This window comes from Elephantulus edwardii, unplaced genomic scaffold (assembly GCF_000299155.1).
Source record: "Elephantulus edwardii isolate Elephantulus edwardi_28Jun2011 unplaced genomic scaffold, EleEdw1.0 scaffold00315, whole genome shotgun sequence".
NCBI lineage: Eukaryota > Metazoa > Chordata > Mammalia > Macroscelidea > Macroscelididae > Elephantulus > Elephantulus edwardii.
Window position 1 is genome coordinate 226,394 of NW_006400065.1, and position 19,470 is coordinate 245,863.

At 46.3% G+C, this 19,470-nt stretch overlaps 1 protein-coding gene across 1 annotated transcript in view; it reads left to right on the forward strand.

Moving 5' to 3' along the window:
* CBLC (Cbl proto-oncogene C, E3 ubiquitin protein ligase) overlaps positions 1-854 on the forward strand; it is a 23,755-nt gene extending 22,901 nt beyond the window's left edge. The window contains exon 10 of the mRNA XM_006901259.1: positions 732-854. Within this exon, the coding sequence (XP_006901321.1) occupies positions 732-854 (123 nt within the window). The remainder of the gene's footprint in view (positions 1-731) is intronic.
* Positions 855-19,470: the final 18,616 nt, after the last annotated feature.

Here is a 19,470-nt window from a genome sequence, read left to right on the forward strand (position 1 = left end):
CCCCGACCCCCGCTTCCTCCCTTAGACCTTCAGATAGAGTCTATCCTCTTTCCCCAATCCCCATCCCCACCCCAAACTGAATCTGCCCCCTTCCTCCCTCAAAGCTTTAGATGAAATCTGCCTCCTTTCTCAGACCTTCCCTTCAGATCTCCTGATTTAGGAGTTCTGAGATCCAGGCTCTCAGAAAACCCAGCTCACCCCCATCAGTGCAAAAACCCCTCAGTCTTGTCTGACCCTGCCTGTTTCCACCCCTTTTTCTTCCATTCCTACTTGGGTTCCTTCCAGACTACTACTCTAAATCTGGCTGAGGAAGTGTCTTCTCATCTCATCTCCAGTGTATCAAGAATAACATAGTCATTCATACTTTAGTATAAATCAGTCCACATTACCTGAACCCTGTCCTGTACTCAGCTCTGAGCTGAAGCACAACGTGGAAAACAGCCCCCTTCTTGTCAACCCAGGAATCACAAGGCAGTGGAGATTCTGACTTACGCCCCAGAATGAGAAGAACTGACATTAGGGAGCAGGGACTGTGGAAATACTGAGGGGGCAGCTGCCCCAACCTGGGCAGTCACGGAGGGCTTCTAGGAGAAGGAGACATTTTGAACTTTGGCTCAAAAGAGAAAAAGGTGATGTCCTAGAAGCAAGTGCGCAAGATTTCATTCCAAGCAATAGAAACCACATCTAGGGCAGCAAGGGAATTGATCTAGAGGCTTTTGGGTCGCTCCCAGAATCCCGGAGGAATGGGAGAACCAGAAAATGAGCCAGGACACGGGCAGCTGGCCAGCCACGGGGGCCCGGCCACAATGGCATCACAGAACCGGTCTGATGAGGACACGCTGGTGCCCCGATGACCACGGGATGCTCACCTCCCTGCCTCCGCTGCCCTAGAAATCAAATCGGATGTGGCAGCTCTTCCCATTAGCTGGCGCCCACAACAAAGCACTCCCAATCGCAGTGGCTTAAAGCAATTCCATCTCATTAGCGTGCATGGTTTCTGTGGGTCGAGGTTTCGGGAAGGGCGCAGTTGGGTGGTTGTAGCTTAGCGTCCGGTCTTGCAGTTTGGTCCGAAGCTGTGATCAGGCCCCGCACGTCAAGTGGCTGGAGGCCCAGAGCCCCCACGCTTTGGCTCCGTGGGGCTTCCGTACAGCATGGCAGCCTCCATGCGCGCGGTGGCTTCCATCGTTCCATTGCTCCTTTGCTCACGGAGCTCAGGTGGCGTCGCCGGTGGGCAGCTGCAGCACCTTTCCGGCGGATTCGAATCCACAGGAGTCTCCGCAGGATAAAAATGAGAGGTCGCTTCCCAGTCCATGCAATGAGGTGGTTTTAGAAAAAAAAAGGGGGGGGGGGAAGTCATGGAGAATATTCCAGCAAGCAACCCAAAGCTAAAACCCCTCTGCTACTGAGTTCCACTCATACAGGCCCTCCATCAGGTTTTCAAGTTAAGGCTACAGATTTTCACGGGAGGAGACCGCTCATCCACTTTCCTCATAGCGAGCGGCTGGTGGATTTGAACCCGTTATGCAGGGCTCTGCATCACCCAGAATCCTTCCAGCAAACAATGCGAGAGCTGCCTGAGCTTGTCGGAGCTGACCTCTGAAGTCATTCAGTGTCATCTCTGCAACATTCTAGATGTACCTGGGCGTCATAAGACTACTAAATGGAGAGGAGAAGGGACAGAGGGAGTTCTGGTGGTGCAGTGGTTAAGCATTCAACTGCTAACGGCTCTGAAGGAGCAAGGTGTGGCTGGCTGTGCTCCTTGGAAACAAGATGTTTTCTCTGGTGGAGATTTGCTGTTGTTGAGTACCGTCGAGCCAGAACTGAGCCTTCAGGGATTTTCAGAGGCTATAAATCCCACGGGAGAAAATTGCACATCTTTCTCTGTGGAACACCTAGTGGAACTGAGCTGCGTACTTTTGGGGTGGCAATGAAACTCCTTACCAAATTTCACTGCAGTAGACTTTGTGTGTTTGTGTCTGTGTGTGTTGTTATAGGCCTTCAAGTCACCTGCAACTAATAGCGAGCAACCCTGTATGCTCTGAACCCTGCCCTATCCTGACTCCAACACACCTACCCCCATTAGCATGTCAGTCCATCTCATCCAGCGTCTTCCTCTCTTGTGCTGTCCCTTTATCCTTCCAAGCATGATGTCCTTGTCCAAGGATCGGTCCCTCCTGGCCATGTGTCCAGCGTATGTGAAACAAAGCTTCAAAATCCTAGCCCCCAAGGAGAAATTCGGTTTCACCCTCTCCAAGACAGACCTGTTTGTTCTCTAGGCAGTCCACGGGATGTTCAATCCTCTTCTCCAGCACCAGAACTCAAAGGCATCACTTCTTCTCTTATCCTTAGTCATTATCCAGCTCTCTGATGCATAGAAAGTAATTGTGAAGACCATGGCCTGAATCTGGCGCATCTTGGTCTTTAGACTGACATCTTTGCTTCTCAGTACTCTTGGAGAGGTAGGTCCCTGATCACAGATTTTCCCAATGCAATTCATCTTTTGATTTCCTGGCTCCTGGTGTCAAGAGTGTTGATTGTGGAGCCGAGCTGAAATTGTTAACAATCTCAATCTCTTCTCCATCTATCATGGCACTACCAATTGACCCAGTGGTGAAAATCTTTGTCTCTTGGTGTTGAGCTGCAATCCATTTTAAAGACTATGTGACTTTCTACAGCAAGCACTTCAGGTCCTCCTCAGTTTTAGCAAGCAAGGTTGTGTCATCTGCATATTGCAGGTTGTTGATGAGTCTTCCTCCAATCCTGATGCCACATTCCTCCTCCTAAAGCCCAGCCTCCAAAATTATCTGTGCCACATATGGATTGAAAAAGTATGGAGACAGACACATCGCTGACACAATCCTTCCCTGATTTTGAACCATGCAGTGCTTCCTTGCTCTGTTCTGAGAACTACTTCCTCGTCCAAATATAGGTTTCACATGAATACAATCAAAAGTTCTGGGATTTCCATTCTCCTCAAAGGTAACCACAATTTATTGTGATCCACACAGTCAAATGCTTTTGCATAGTCAATAAAACACAGATAGACATTTCTCTAGTAGTTTTGCTTTCTGCCAAGATCCAGCTGACATTGACGATAATGTCTCTAGTGCCATGACCTCTTCTAAACCCAGCTTGTATTTCTGGTAGTTCTCAGTCAATGTTCACTGTTCCAGTTATTTTTGGATAATTTTCAGCAGGATTTTGCTTGCACGTAAGATTAATGATGTTTGTTGTTGTTGTTATGTGCCGTCAAGTCGCATGTGACTCGTAGTGACCCTATGTACAACAGCTCTAAACCCTGCTCTGTCCTTTGCCAGCCTCACTGTTTCCAACACACACACCCACCCCTATTACTCCAGTCACTGAATCAATCTGCCTCATAGAGGGTCTTCCTCTCCTGCGCTGTCCCTCCACCCTCCCAAGCATGACATTTCTCTCCAAGGACTGGTCTCTCCATGCAACATGTCCAAAGTATGGCAGACGAAGCTTCAGACTCCTTGCCTCCAAGCAGCAGCCTGGTTTAACCCTCTCAAAGATGAACCTGTTCTTTTTCTTAGCAGAACATGGTATATTCAATACTCTTCTCCAGCACCACAGCTCAAAGGCATCTATTCTCCTTCTATCAACCCTAGTTATTGTCTAGCTCTCTGATGCACAGCAAGTAATGGCAAAGACCATGGGCTGTATCAGGTGCACCTTAGTCTCCAGAGTGACGCCATTGCTCTTCAGTACTCCAGAGAGATCCCTAACAGCAGAGTTTCCCATTGTGATACATCTTTTAATTTCCTGGCTGCTAGTGCCAAGAGTGTTGATTTTGTTTGGTAATTTCCACACACTGTGAGGTCACCATTTTTTGGAAGGGAGATGTGTGTGTGTGTGTGTGTGTGTGTGTGTGTGTGTGTGTGTAAATTGTTGAACTTCTCTGACCACCAGGAAAGTTCTGGGCATTGGAAAGAACTATCCAGTACTCTAGGTACTTTAGTTAGTCAAGAGGTAAGGGGAGAGGGACTCATGGTTGTGTCCTCTTAGCTCTTGTTAGGAAGTTTTCTATGATGACTACAATAACTATGGGATAAATGTATTTGAAAGAAAGTCCTAATCTCCATAGGTTCATATGCTAAGGCCTGTATACTTCTTGACACTTTAGTCCTAAAACAGGTCCAGATAACCCCACACCACTTCAAGATATGGAACTATTAGAAAGAAAATGAAAAAAAAAAAATACTATGATTATGTGAACACAAAGTCCTTTTGGGTGCCCCACCAGTTCACTAATTCAAAATTAGTTTAATTTTGACATGTAGGCACTTTCATTTTACAGGGGATCCATTGGACAGAATTTTGGGGTTATTTCTCCAATTGTTTATGTCATATTTAGGAATATTTGGAATTTGTGATGAATTACCTTTAGAGCCACTACCTCCAGGACCACTAGTAAAGGTATTGGCTGCCTGGGGATCAGTTCAGGGCTGATAATGTAGTTTTGAATTGTACATAGGAGAAACTTGATTCTAGCTTGGTGATGCAGAAAGCGGCTGCATCAACAAGAATAATGCTATTTTCAACTTGGATTCATCCTATGTGATTTTCCAGAGGTTGTATGGGGGTCCCAGGCTCCTCTCATGCACACAGTGTCAATGGTTGATAGAGGGAGCACTGGATCCCACTAGGGGACAGGTTTAAAAAAAGGTGGGGAAATAATATGAGCCCAATATTCCTAATATTTGAGCTGGGGAGTTGGAGAAGAGCCCTGAACATCCCATGAATGGCCAAGAGAACAAACAGATAGAGAGGTCTTGGAGAGGGAGCAGCCAGTGTGCTCTTTGGAAGTAAGAATGATGAGACTTTGCCTCACATACTTCGGACGTGTTGCTAGGAGGGGCTATTCCTTGGAGAGGGACATGATGCTGGGAAGGGTGGAGGGTCATTCAAGGAGAGGAAGACCCTCAATCAGGTGGATTGACAAGGTGACTGTGGCAAGGGGCTCTTGTGTGTCAGGAAGTGTGAGGATGGCACAGGATAGAACAGGGTTCAGATCTTTTGTTCATAGGGTCGCTATAAGTTATGCTCGACTCAATGGCACTTAACAACAACAACAATATTCACCAGCTTGTCCTGGAAGAAACAAGGAAATAATTAGAAGAAACAACAAAACCCAGCAACAGCAGAACTTGCATTGATGACCACTAGATGAGCTAAAAACAATTCACAGGATTAGGAGGGACTCCTCCCTTTCCATGAGTTCATATAAAACTTTTTAAATTGGCTCCATATCAGGAGATCTGCTAAATCCATGTGCCTGGCCCTAGGAATGGTATAAGAAACTGGCTCTGAGGAGGCTCTGGGGTTGCATCCAGATGAAGACGTTGGAGCTGGTCCTTTATGAGTTCCAGAAAGCTCTTGCTGAATCTTTTGGTCCTTTTACCACATGGGTTCTGTGGGGATTGGAACACATACCAACCCGTGGTCCCAAGTTAATACTTGAAAGGGACCTTCCCATTGAGAACTATCAGGCAATGATTTTTTTAAATTTTATTAATTTTAATGAACATTTACAGAGATTTTGGATTTCCATTCATTCATTGTTGCACTTTCCCCCCTGCACCACCCCCTCCCCAGTTCGCTCTTCTCTTTGAAAAGTAAAAGAAAAATTCCTTCATTGGTATACAATCCCCCCACCCTGAGTAACTGCTCTCTCCCTCATCTGTTTTAATGCAGTATACATAATTTATCCAGTGTTTCTCAGTCTTACCCCAACCCTGATGCTGACATCCCATTCTACAACAGTGGCACTATGCAGTATTTGTCTTTTTTGTGACTGAGATATTCAGGCAATGATTTTATCCAGGTTCTCCAGCGCTCAGTACCTATAAGTGGGTCACTATAATGCCTTTGATCATGTTTTTCTCATTTTTTTAATCAATTTTCTTAAAATGTAAGGCAAAAAGTACTTTGTTGTAACCTATCTTTGGGAGAGAATATCCTATCTTCTCCTCTCTCTTTTTGTTTTATAATTGTTGTTGCTAAGTGCCATCGAGTCATAGGCAACTCATAGTGATCCTATGAATAAAAGACCTGGACACTTGTACAACTTTCGTCCTTTCTCCAGATTCATAGCGTTTACAGAGGCAAGCTATTATGGAAGTGGATGCCACTCCTGCTTCCAAGTTTGTTTTAATCGGGGAGCTCCACCAAACACTGTCCGCCGTGGGTGACCATTATCGCATTTGACACATCAGTTTCACAGCGTTCAGCATCACAGCAACCACGAGCTACCTCTGTACAGCAAGTGGACAGCAAAGTCAGGTTCTTGTTTTATAATAGAATTATTATTTTTTTTTAGAGTTTGCAGTTGGCGTCCTATAATTGCTTGTCCTGTGGGATTAAAGGCATTTTAGTGACATGTACTACAGAAGTGGTTGAATTTAGAAGGTTTGTGAACTTGTTTTATCTGTTTTAATTTGTTGTGACATCCTATGTATGCAAATGTTTGGAGTAGGTGAGAAAGGACATATTTGAAAGTTTCTCCTGCTAAGGCAGTAGCTTGCATAAAACTAAAAAACGTATCCACGGAGATATGAACGTGTTTTGAGTTTTCCAAATTCAGGAAGGTGAGTAACACTCATTTGCCAAAGTAGATTAGGTCCTAATACTCAAGGATTGTCTCCAGAAGGGAGATGGATGCCTTGAACCGATTGGTATGTGGAACAAACTCAGGCAATTAGATGAGCTTGCTCCAAGATAATAGAACAGTTTTATGAACATTTTGATGATGACAGTATTGATGAGAGGCTAAAGTAAGTAAAATAGAAACAAGAAAAAGCTACTGTTTGATCAGCTTGCTCATTTCCTTCAGTGAGTATTTAAGAAGGAATATGAGTAATATTGTTATTATTGTTGTTATGTGTCATTGAGTCGTCTGCTACTCACAGTGACCCTATGTACAATAGTTATGAACTCTGACTTATCCTGATCAATCTCACTGTCTCCAATACACCCACCCATATTAACACAGTCACTGTGTCAATCTATCTCACCCAGGGTCTTCCTCTCTTGAGCTGTCCCTGTGCCCTTCCAAGCATGATGCCCTTCTCAAAGATATCCGTCCCAGCCACATGCCCAAACTATGTCAGACAGAGCTTCAAACTCCTTGCTTCCAAGGAGCAACCTGGTTTCACCCTCTCTGGTACAGACCCATGTGTTCTCTTGGCAGTCCATGAAAAGTTCAATAATTTTCTCCAGCACAACTCAAAGGCATTGATTCTTCTCCTGATTCTTTAGTCATCCTTAGTCATTGTCCAGCTCTCCAATGCATAGCAAGTACTTGCAAAGACCATGACCTGGATGAGGCGCACCTTAGTCCCTAGACTGGCATAGTTGCTCTTCAGCACTCTGGAGAGGTCCCTGACAGCAAATTTTCCCAATGCAATTTGGTTGTTTTGTGGTTTGGTTTTTTTTTTTTAAATTCCTGACTTCTGGTGCCAAAAGTGTTGATTGTGGAGCTGAACAAGATGAAGTTGTTAACAGTTTCAATCTCTTCTCTATCTATGATGGTGCGGCCAGTTGGCCCAGTGGTGAAAATCTTTGTTTTCTTGTTGTTGAGCTGGAATCCATACTGAAGGTTACAGTCCTTGACCTTCTGCAGCAAGTGCTTCAGGTCCTCCTCAGTTTCAGCGAACAAACTTGTGACATCTGCATAATGTAGGTTGTTGATGAATCTTCCTCCAAGCCTGATGCCACATTCCTCCTCCTAACGTCTAGCTTCCTGAATGCTCTGATCTGTTCTGCATATAGATCGAAAAGGTATGGAGACAGGACGCATCCCTGATGCACTCCTTTCTTGATTTTGAACCGCGCAGTATATTACTAATGAGTACTATAATCGGGATGGGAATGTCAGAGACAGTGTGATCAGCACAGGACAGACCAGAGTTTAGGGCTGTTGTACACAGGGTCGCTATGAGTCGCAAGCGACTCGACGGCACATAACAACAACAACAACAAATATAAATAGCATGATATGATTTCTCTAATAATTGCCTTACCAAAATAAACTGATGCTTTAACAGTCGACTAAGAATATCCTTAACAGGGAGCTCTGGTGGCCTAGTGGCAAAAAGCTGCACTGCAATCCCACAGGTGCTTGGTTCAAATCCACCAGATGCTCTGCTGGAGAAGGAAGGACAATCTCTTCCTGTACCAGTCAGATCCAATTTGACGGTACACACACACACACACACACACACACACACACACACACACACTACATTTTTTAAAAAAAGAATATCCTTAACACATGCAATTTCAGTATTCTGTAAGGAATAGACTACATATTTGAGTCAGATTGAGGGACTGGGAAGAGTTAACAAGGCTGGAGCCAGTGCTCCTGGGTCAGCTAACATGTTGGGTGGTGGAAAATCCTACTTTTGCTCAGGAATAAAGCGGGTATTTCTGCCTTACCACTGTATCTAGAGCCATTTACAAATACTGCAAGAGCTCTTGGCAGGAATTAATTTTTTAAAAATTTATTTTATTTTATTATTTTTGTGTGCGTGTACCATCAAATCAGATCTGACTGGTACAGGAGGAGATTGCCCCTCCTTCCCCGGAAGAGCATCTCGTGGATTCGAAACGTGTGCCTCTGGGATTGTAGTTGCAGCTCCTTGCCACTAGGCCACCAGAGCTCCCCAGGAATTAATTTTTTGGTTTTTGGTTTTTGAAGGTAGAACGAGAAGTTCTTGGTCTAAGAATTGAAGTTTGTGAGAAAACAAGCGAGAATCTTATTTCCCTCAAAAATCTGCTGCAGCAATTTGCCATGACACCTTTTGTTAGAAAACAAAATTAAAATTTTCACCTTTCAAAGCCAAACCAATATAATGAGGATCTTTAACAGTTTAATTATCGGCAATGTAAATGTCTTCTTTTATAAAATAAGCATTTGTACTAATTCTCTAGGCTGATTAAAAATTTTTCTTGTATGTATATCCTTAAAAAATCCATTCCATTAATTTTAGATTTTTATTTTATTATTTTTGTGCGTGTACCATCAAATCGGATCTGACTGGTACAGGAGGAAATTGTCCCTCCTTCTCCAGCAGAGCATCTGGTGGATTCAAACTGCACATCTCTGGGATTGCAGTGCAGCTTCTTGCCACTAGGCCACCAGAGCTCCCCAATTTTAGTGTTGTTTTTTTTAAAAAAAAACCACCACAACTTTTTTATTGGTTTTCAAATAATAGTTTATTTACATTAATTTTAGTTTTGGAGTTAAATAAGTCCCACTGGGCAATGAGGTGAATTAATGATAAAAGAACTAATAGGGATCTTTTTTTACAATTTGAGAAAGTAGTTTTTCTTGAATGGCCATTATTTATGTATTTTTTTAAAAAGAGCTTTAATTGTTAAATATCAAGGAGAACTACATTGGGGAATCCTTTTTCGAGACTGTTGTTGTTGAGTACCTTATAATCAGAACCGACCCATAGCTGACCCTCTGGAGGGTTTTCAGAGGCAGTAAATAGCATCGCAGGGGATGGCCCATCCTTCTCCCGCAGAGCAGCTGGTGGCCTCGAACCACGTATTCCTAGAGTAGGTCTTATTCAATTAATATTTTTTTAAAAGCTTTTTATTTGCACTGGGTAAATCTGCAGTTAGAGACCTTTACAAATTATTGAGGAGTAGTGATGTCAGTTTGAAGACTAAGGTGCATCTGATTCAGGCCATAGTCTTTCCGATTACTTGTTATGCTTCTGAGAACTGGACAATGAATAAGAATGACAGAAAAAGAATTGGCACCTTTGAGCTGTGGTGTTAGAGAAGAGCCCTGAACATCCCATGGACAGTCAAGAGAACGAACAGATATGTCTTGGAGAAGGTGCAGCTGGAGTGCTCTTTGGAGGCGAGAATGATGAGACTTTGCCTCGTATACTTTGAGCTTGTTGCTAGGAGATGCTATTCCTTGGAGAGGGACATGATGCTGGGAAGGATGGAGGGTTGGCGAAGGAGAGGAAGACCCTCAACACAGTGACTGCTGCAAAGGGCTCTTGTGTGTCAGGAAGTGTGAGGACGGTGCAGGATATATTACAGAGTTCAGATCTTTTCTTCATAAGATTGCTATCAATCTTGCTTGACTCTACGACACCTAGCAACAACTAAAGCTTTTGTAGCTTATTTAGAGTCATAGATTCATAGAATTTTGAAGACATGGAATCCTAAATACTTCCATGAGGGTTGTATTTGCATCTTTTCTTTTGTAATAAACAATCCTGCTTGCTTAATACTGCTTTGAACATGGGAAAACAGACATTTAACTGAGAAATTATCAGAAGCAGCTAAAAGTGTAACATCTGTATAATAATAAACTTTACTCTGAGGGAAGGCCTGACATATCTGTCTAAACAAACACCAGACTGGGCTGGGGAAAGGATAGCTTTTACTAAAGCAATCCAATCTCAGGTACATATAGTAGAACCCTGTTCTTTGGCATCTAATATTCCCAGCACTTTGTAATCCATTCTCACTCACTCTTCTCTCGAGTTCTTTAAATACAGAACTCTCATCCAAACAGATGTATGCACACCCACATTTATTGCTTCATTATTTACAATAGCAACAAGATGGAAGCAACCCAAGTGCCCATCAACAAACTAAAGGGTAGGAAAACTATGGTATATTCATACAGTGTAATACTATGCAGCACCAAAAACAACAAACTCGTAAAACATTGCACAACCTTGGTGACCCTCGAGGACATTATGCTGAGTGAAATATCTCCATCACAAAAGGACAAATACTGCATGGTACCACTGTTTTAAAGCAGGACTGACATGAGCGGTGGGAAGGAGAAGAGGATAAGACTGGATAAATAATGAACACTGCATTGCAACAGATGAAGGAAAGAACTATTTAAAAGGATTACATGATTAGGCATTATATGCATGACAATAGCCCAGAACAAGAGCTACATTGCAGAGAGGACTTGGGCAGGGAGAGGGAGGTTATTGTGCAACAATGAATAAATATTAAAAAAAAATGTGAGGGGAAAGGAAGGGATGGGAGGAATGTGCAAAAATGAATGAATGAAAATCCCTCTTTTGGCAAGCTCTGGTGGCCTAGAGGCAAGGAGCTGCACTGCAACCCCAGTGATGTGCAGTTCGAATCCACCAGATGCTCTGCTGGAGAAGGAGGGACAATCTTCTCCTGTACCAGTCAGATCTGATTTGACAGTACACACACACACACACACACACACACACACACACACAAAATTATTTAGAAAAGAAAATCCCACTTTTCTGTAACCTTTCATTAAAATCACAATTGAAATTTTTTTTTTTAAATTTTTGTGTGTACCGTCAAATCAGATCTGGCTGGTACAGGAGGAGATTGTTCCTCCTTCTTCAGCAGAGCATCTGGTGGATTTGAACCTCACACCTTCAGGATTGCAGTGCAGCTTCTTGCCACTAGGCCACCAGAGCTTGCCTGAAATAAAAATTTTTTATAAAAATATACTGAAAAGATAAAGCTGCATAGCAAGAGGCTTGCCCCCCATCCTAAGATTACAGGGAAGGCAGAGGCCTCCCCTGATTTTGACCCTTCTTGGCTGAAAGCCTGCCTGGTGGAAAGAGGAGAGGCAGTTGTAACAGGACACTTGGTAAACTCGGCCGATGGTGGACAGCTATCCTGGGCCTCCTTTTCTTCTGCTGGAGGAGACGTGCTGTGGGTTGTATTTTCCTCAGCATGCAGACGACACAAAGCAGATTGGACAAGACTCTCAGTGGTTCTGACACTAATCAGAACACTTCTTTCCTCTTCCAAATCCTTTTTTTTTTTTACATTTCATCAGCCTGCTCCCAGAATTCTCCATCCTAGTTTCCTGAATCTGGAGACCAGGGACAATGGTTGCTAACACAGACCAGCAGGGTTTAAGGTCTTTGGTTTCTACTGTGCAAGAGGCAGACTTTAAAAGCTGCTGAAGCATCTTAACATATATTCTCTGGTCTTTATTCAGCTCTTGCCCATCTTTAAATATCCACTTAGGAACAATTACCTTCATGTGGTGGTGCTCGCTGGCCCTGTCTCTTACTGAGGTGAAGAGGTCCAGACTGTTCACTTTTTGTCCCGGGTGTTTCTGATCGCTGTTCTGTCAGCATCACATCGGGGTCACCATCTGACCAACAAGAAAGTGCCTGGTGACGGAATGAACAACTCGGGTCTTCAGTTAGTCAAGAGGTAAGAGGAGAGGAGCCCAAGGCGGATGGAGTGTCTTCCCAACTTGGACATCCTCTTTGTGTTTATTGAGAAGTCTTCTAGTACACAAGCAAAAGAAAATACTACCAGGAATCACGAGATGTACACAAGACATCCTGTTTGTTATAATGACCGTCCCCTTTTGTATGGCTGTTTTCATTAGTAATTTTGCGTTAGCTGGAGAATGTGATCCCTGAGATATATTACATGCATGCGTACTTATAATGCATAATGTTCTGACCTTGTGGGAACATGTCAACGTTTACGAGCTTACACCTTTGTTCTGGTAAACAATTCAACATTTACTGAGGAATGTTTTCCTTGTTTTGTTTTAAATAGTTTTCTCTTTAATAGAGTTTTCTCTGATTATATTCTCCTGACTCAAGCAACCTCTGATTTATTTAGCTTAGTCCCAAGATATAATATTACTGTATCTGTACACACACACACACACACACACACACACACACACACACACACCTCTGGTGGCTTATTGGTAAGGCATTATGCTGCCAACCCAAAGGCACATGGTTTGAATCCACCAGCTGTCCCAAGGGAGAAAGTTGGGTAACCTCCTGCCCCCCTTGATTTGATGCTTCTGAAAACACCCTGGAGGGTCAGCTGTGAGTCCTTTCTGACTTGATGGAACATAACAACAACTAAACACACACGTTCTGGTGGCACAGCATGCAGTGTGTTGCACTGATAACCAAAACACTGCACACATCTTGTGGTTCAAATCTACCAGTGGCTTTAGGGGATAAAGATGGGGGTCCTGCTCCCATTACAATTCACAGCTTTGGGAGAGCTCTGGTGGCCTAGTGGCAAGAAGCTGCACTGCAGTCCCAGAGGTACATGGTTGGAATCCACCAGACGCTCTGCTGGAGAAGGTGGGACAATCTCCTCCTGTACCAGTCAGATCTGATTGGACAGTACACACACAAACATAATAAGATAAAATAAAATAAAATAAATTTAAAACTCACAGCTTTGGAAACTCAGTGGAGGATCATTTGACAGTAGCAAACTTCGTGTGTGTGTGTGTGTGTGTGTGTGTTGGGGGTTAGCGCAGTGATTAAGCACTCGGCTGGCTGCTAACCAAAAGTTTCGTGGTTGAACGTAGCCAGCGGCTCTGCAGCAAGGCCTGGTGGTCTGCTCCCGGAGAGGTTCCCCGTGGCTGCTGCCCACCCTTCGAGTCCCCAGGGCTGTCAATCTTAATTTGAGCAGCCTGCTTCATCTCTCTCCTTGAGAGGTGGATTGATTTGAACTGCTGACCTTCTGGGTAGCAATTCAACGCATAATGCACTCCACCATTAGGGCTCCTTACTGAAGGTATCAAATCAGAACCTAAATTTACCGCTGCGGCTTAGGGAGCTCTGATGACTTAACCTGTAAGGAGTCACACTGCCAACCCAAAGGCACTCAGTTCAGATCCACCAGCTACTCCATGAAAGAAAGATGGGTAGTCTCCTCCTGTGTATATTGTCTCTGAAATCCTGCTGGAGGGTCAACTCAGCGACTGTGTTGACTCAACAATACTGCTGTTGAGTCAGTTGACCCTGCACTGGGTTTCTGAGGCTGTAATATCCCGTGGACTGACAAAAGAACCCACAGATTTGTCTTGGAGACGGTGCAACCAGAGCACTCCTTGGAGGCAAGGATGACAAAGCTCATCTCACACACTTCGGGCATGTTGCTCAGAGAGGTTATACCTTGGAGAGGGACACGAAGGCCAGCAGGACAGCGCAGGAGAGGAAGGCCTGACAGACAATGCTCAATGGGCTCCAGTATGTCACAACCTCCGGATTGTGAGGATGACACGGGACAGGACAGGGTTCAGGTCTGTTGTTCACAGGATCGCGGTGAGTTGCACTTGACTTGATGGCACCTAACAGCAACAATTCCTGACAGGAACAGATTGCCTCTGCTTTCTTCCGAAGAACAGCCACCTTTCAAGGTTAACTTTCTAATGCTGAGAGCGCTGCACAACCAGAGCTCTTTACTGGAAACCCAGGGTTGCGCTAAGCAAAATTCCTGTTCTCTCGTCTCCTGGGCAAGACAAACAATAATAAGAGTAATGATGTCATTGTCAGAATCAAGTTGATTCCAAATCCTGTACCGTCAAACGGAAGCCCCGGGCCGTCCCACGCCATCTGCACAATCTCTGCTGGGCCCCGTCACAGTCACGGTCAGCCCGTCTCCCGGAGGGGCTTTCTCTCCTTCTCTGACCCTCCACCTCTCCCAGCATGATGGCCTTTTCAGAGGACTCGTCCCTCCTGACAACATGACCAAACTATGTGAGATATACTTCCCATCTTCCATTTTAAGGAATGTTCTGGGCTGTATTTCTTCCAAGACAGAATTAATAATAATAATAATAAAACTAAACACGACCTTTCTGTCTGTGCCAAATGCTTTGGAGACAAAAAAAATGAAGTCAGAGAAGGGGGGGGCAGGGTGGTGGAGAGGAGCTGCATTGGAAGGTGATGAGAGAGAAGCCTTGAGAAGCCAGGTGGGGCCATGGGGAAGGAAGGAGGGTGTGTCTTGGCTGAGAAAACACTGGAGGCAAAGGCTCTGGAGGCTGGAGGTTTTGAAAGAACCTGGAAAGAACTTTGGAAAGAGCAGCCTGGAGGCTGGGTGGATGTGAGTGAAATCAGGGAGTCTGGAAGGGGAGGGGAGAAAGTGGGCAATAAAGTCAGAGAGGAGATAGCAGGGATGCTCTCGGGAGCTGGTGAGGAACAGTGGCCTCTGTTCTGGAAGCAGAGGCTTCCAGGGGAACATTCTGAGCAGAATGACATGCCCTGAGTCACACTTTAAAGGCATCCCTCTGGGCATTTGACAGGAAAACATTGTCGTCAGTGAGGGCAAATGATGCTACCCCATTTCATCAAGTCCACAGAGGCCCTGGCTGGCACTTAGGACTCCCGGCCCTTATCTTTGCCAACATCACAGCTCAGAGGTATTGATTCTCTTTCAGTCTCCTTATTCACTGTCTGGCCGAAGAGAAGATTGAAAAGAGGCTAGCTTAGGTCAGGAGAACCTTAGTGCCCAACGTAGGGGTCAGTCCTTGGAAAACGGATACTGTGCTTGGTAGAAGTAGAGGGTCTGCAGAAAAGAAGACCCTCAAGGATGTGGATTGACAGCGGCTGCAGCAACGGTGATGGCGGGGATGGCTGGACCGGGTAGAGCAGTACATAAGGTCGCTAGGAGCCGGAAACAATCTGACAGCACTTAAAAACAACAGCATCCTCATACTGTGTGTGCCGTGAATTAGTTCTGACACGTCCGCTATCGGAGGGAGCAGAACGGCCCCCTTGCGTTTTCTAGGTGGTTACCTCTTCAGGTGTTTCTCTTTTGAGGTTAGAGGGGGGATTTGAACTGCTGACCACACAGTTAGCAGCCTACCATGTATAGCCTGTGATGCCACCAAGGCTTCTTTCTCCTCCATATATTCCTTCTTCCTTTATTGTTGTCGTTAGGTGCCGTCCAGTCCAGTCAGCCCTGACTCCCAGCGACCCCGTGTACAACAGAAGGAAACCCCGGACGATCCTGCACTGTTCTCGTCACGTCTGCTCGGCTCCAGCCCGGGTAGGCACTGTCTCCATCCACCACATCGTCGGCCCTCTTCACTTTCATGGATCCTCTACTTCCCCCAGCATGGTGTCCTTCTCCAAGGACTGGCTGTCCTCAGGACATGCCCAAAGCATGTGAGCCAAAGTCTCACCATCCCTGAGTCTAAGGAGCACTCTGGTTGCACTTCCTCCAAAACATATTTGTTTGTTCATTTGACAGTCCATGTAGACTAAGTATTCCTTGCCAGCACCACGATGCAAAGGCATTGATTCTTCTTTGGTCTTTAATGCATTGCTCAACTTTCACATGTGTGTGAAGGGATGGAACACAGCACAGCTTGGGGCAGGGGAACCTTAGTCTTTAAGCTGACGTCCTTGCTCTTTCTCACTTTAGAGAGATCCTGGGCAGCAAATTTGCCCAGTGAAATACATCCTTTGTTTCCTTGAGTGCTGCTTTTTTTGTAGATGTTTCAGTTACACTCCACTTATCCCTTCTCTCTCTCTCACCTGCAGCTTTACTGGTTGGGTTTTTGAGGAAAGGGGAACAGAGGTGGTTGATGGGACACCACCAGTGTCCATTCTGGCCAGGGCAGCAGGTGTGAAAGCTGGAGGGTGGCATGGCTGAGGGGGAGCTTGTGCAGGGAGCCCTTGGCTGGCTGAGAGCGAGGCTGGCTCTACTTCCTGTGTATCCAGTGATGATCTAATCTGGGTGGAGTCTGACCAGAAGCTGGTATGTTCTTTAATTCTTGCAAGCTTTCTCCCAACACCTGCTCTGTCCCCTGAGGTTGTGCTGGGCAGTGCTGGGGACACAAAGGTGACCCGGACTTCCCGGGCTCACAGTCCAGAGCAGACCTCAAAGAGTGACAACCCAGAGTGGGCAGAGCTGAGAAGGGAGAGAGCCCAGCAGGCTGCAAGTGTCTAGATAGGGCATGTGACCCAGATTGAAAGCATGGAGGGCTTCCTGGAGGTGGAGGTGGCAAGGTTGATACCCAAAGGTCACCTTCTCCATCCAAGCATGCCTTGGACCTCAGTTGCCTCTGCTTTGCAGATGCCAAACTTTTGACAAATTGAAAATGTGCAGCGACCCTACGTTGAGCAAGCCTGTCTGTGGCATTTCCCTGACAGTGGGTCATCTATGTCATGTCTTAACCATTCTCAAAACATTACAGAGCACGCACACCCATGTTTATCGTGGCTTTGTTCGCAATAGCAAAGAGTTGGAAACAACCCAAGTGCCCATCAACAAACGAATGTTTAGAGAAGCTGTGGTATATTCACACAATGGAATACTATTGAAAATCAAGGAACTTATGAAATATTGTACAAAATGGGTGACCCTGGAAGACATTATGCTGAGTGAAGTATCTCAGTCACAAAAGGACAAATACTGCATACTGCCACTGTTATAAAACGGGACTGACATTGGGGTTGGGGGGAGACTGAGAAAGATGGGATAAATAATGTATAATGCATTAAAACAGATGAGGGAGAAAAACTGTTTAAAATGGATATATGACTGGGTATTATTTTCATGACAGGAGTCCAGAACACTGCATAGTGGAGTGGACCTAGGGGGGAGGGACTGTATAACAATGAAAGAATTTTTCTTTTACTTTTCAAAGAGAAGAGCAAGCTGGGGTGGGGGAGGGGTGGGCAGGGAGAAAAGTGCAACAAGTAATGAATGGAAATCCAAAGTCTCTGTAAACTTTCATTAAAATTAATAAAAATTTAAAAAGGGGGGAACCAACATTACAGATCATTATGCTGCTGCACGTTGCAGTATTGTGTCAACATAACGTTGGTCAACTCTATTCACTGCCATCTACTTGGAACCGACTCACAGCTGACCTGCCAGCGGGTTTTCAAAGGCTGTACGTCTCTGGGGAGGAGACCGCCCACTTTTTCTCCCGAGGAGGGTGGATTTGAGCCTCCAGGGAGCCACTCACTGCCTTTGGGTTAGCAGTGAAGCTCCCTACCCACCAGAACTTCCGCGTGCACACGGAAACCCAGGAAATTAAAGTGGTTTGTTGTTCTGTGGATACTCACTTTGTTGAGGGACTGGAATTGAACTGGCAGTCTGTCCAAGGTATGCCTGTATAATAAAGGAACCATCTGTTGGAGCAAAATGGGTACTGCGGGCGGCTACTCACACAAAGATTGGTGGTTCGGACCCACCTGCCGGCTCTACGGGAGAAAGCCCTGGTGCTCTATTACTTACTCCTGTAAAGATTGTTGTGAATCAATCCATCTCATCGAGGGTCTTCCTCTCTTGCGCTGTCCCCCCCCCCCACTCTCCCAAACATGACGCCCCTCTCTCCAAAGACTACGAGGACACAGCTCTCCTCTGTCACATAAGATCGCTGACTGGACATCTACATCATGGCACCTAAGAATAACTCGGTGTGACAGGATAGGAGCCCTGGTGGTGCAGTGGTTTATGCAACTGGGCAGCAGTTCGAAGGCATCAGTCGTTCTGAGGGAGAAGGATTGGTCAGTCTCAAGCTGCAAAGATTTACAGCTTTGGACGTCGACGTGGAGGTGGAATGAACTTGAGCGCATCACCCCAACCTGGGGTGAGGAACAGCCAGTTTGACAATCGCGCTAGGGCTGACTGCTGATATACATGACTTCTCTGGGTCTGATGTGACCTGGTCCCCCCTCTAACCTCCGAGAGGCCTCAGGAACCTCTCCCAGCAGGAGAGCGACTCCACCCTTTGTCCATTACCTCCTGGTCTTCTTCTCCCTGGGTGACTAGTGTTACCACCCCATCACCGCCCCCTCCAGGATCCCTCACTTCCTCTCTCCCCGACCGGATTGGGGCGGTTCGACCTGTGACCTGTGACCTTCAGTGTGACTCCCCCCTACTTTCTGACCAGGGGTGAGCCCCTCCCCTGCAGCCCCAGGTGCACCGAGCCCTCCCCTCCCCCCATTCACCTGCCCTGGCCAGCTCGCCTCGCCTCGGCTCCTCTCCCCTCCTCTCAAGGCTGGAGGAAGGCAGGGAAGAGAGGGAGGAGGAAGGGGGGTGGCATTCCTGGGATTCTCAGGAGAAGAGGGCGGAAAGGGAGGGTCGGGTGGGGGGACCGGCAGTGACCCCCCCCATCACGGGGCACCGGGCGGAACTAGGATCTGCGAGGTGCAGATGAGATTGGAATGGCCGTTCCAAACCACTGGTCCGCTGGTCACAGGGACCGGCATCGTGGGAGCAGCCGTTCTAGGCCGCTGGTCAGTCAGGGCGCCCGCTGGGCAGACTAGTTAGCGGCAGCCCAGACCACTGATTAGAACTGGGGTTCCCTAGCTGTTCAGCAGGTTAATTTGGGCCCCCGCCGGTCAGTTTACAGGGAGCAGGTCCCTGTAAATCACCTCTGTTTTGCACTCAGAGGACAGCGACAGCTGGGACAAGTGCAGGTTGTCCGGCCATCCGCTGGTTCAAACTGACCAGGCCGTGGTGGAAGGGACCCCTCCGCGCACGGAGGTCAGCGATGGCTGGTGCACAGACTGGTCTGGCAGGCCATGGCCGCGGGCGCAGCTCGGGGGCAGGGGAGCCCCGGGGCGGGGGAGCCCCGGTGGGTCGGCCGCCTGCCGTGCGCTGGGAGGTCCGCTCCGGGCAGTGGGAGGTCCTGGCCCGGCGCCCGGCTGGGGGATGGGGGGC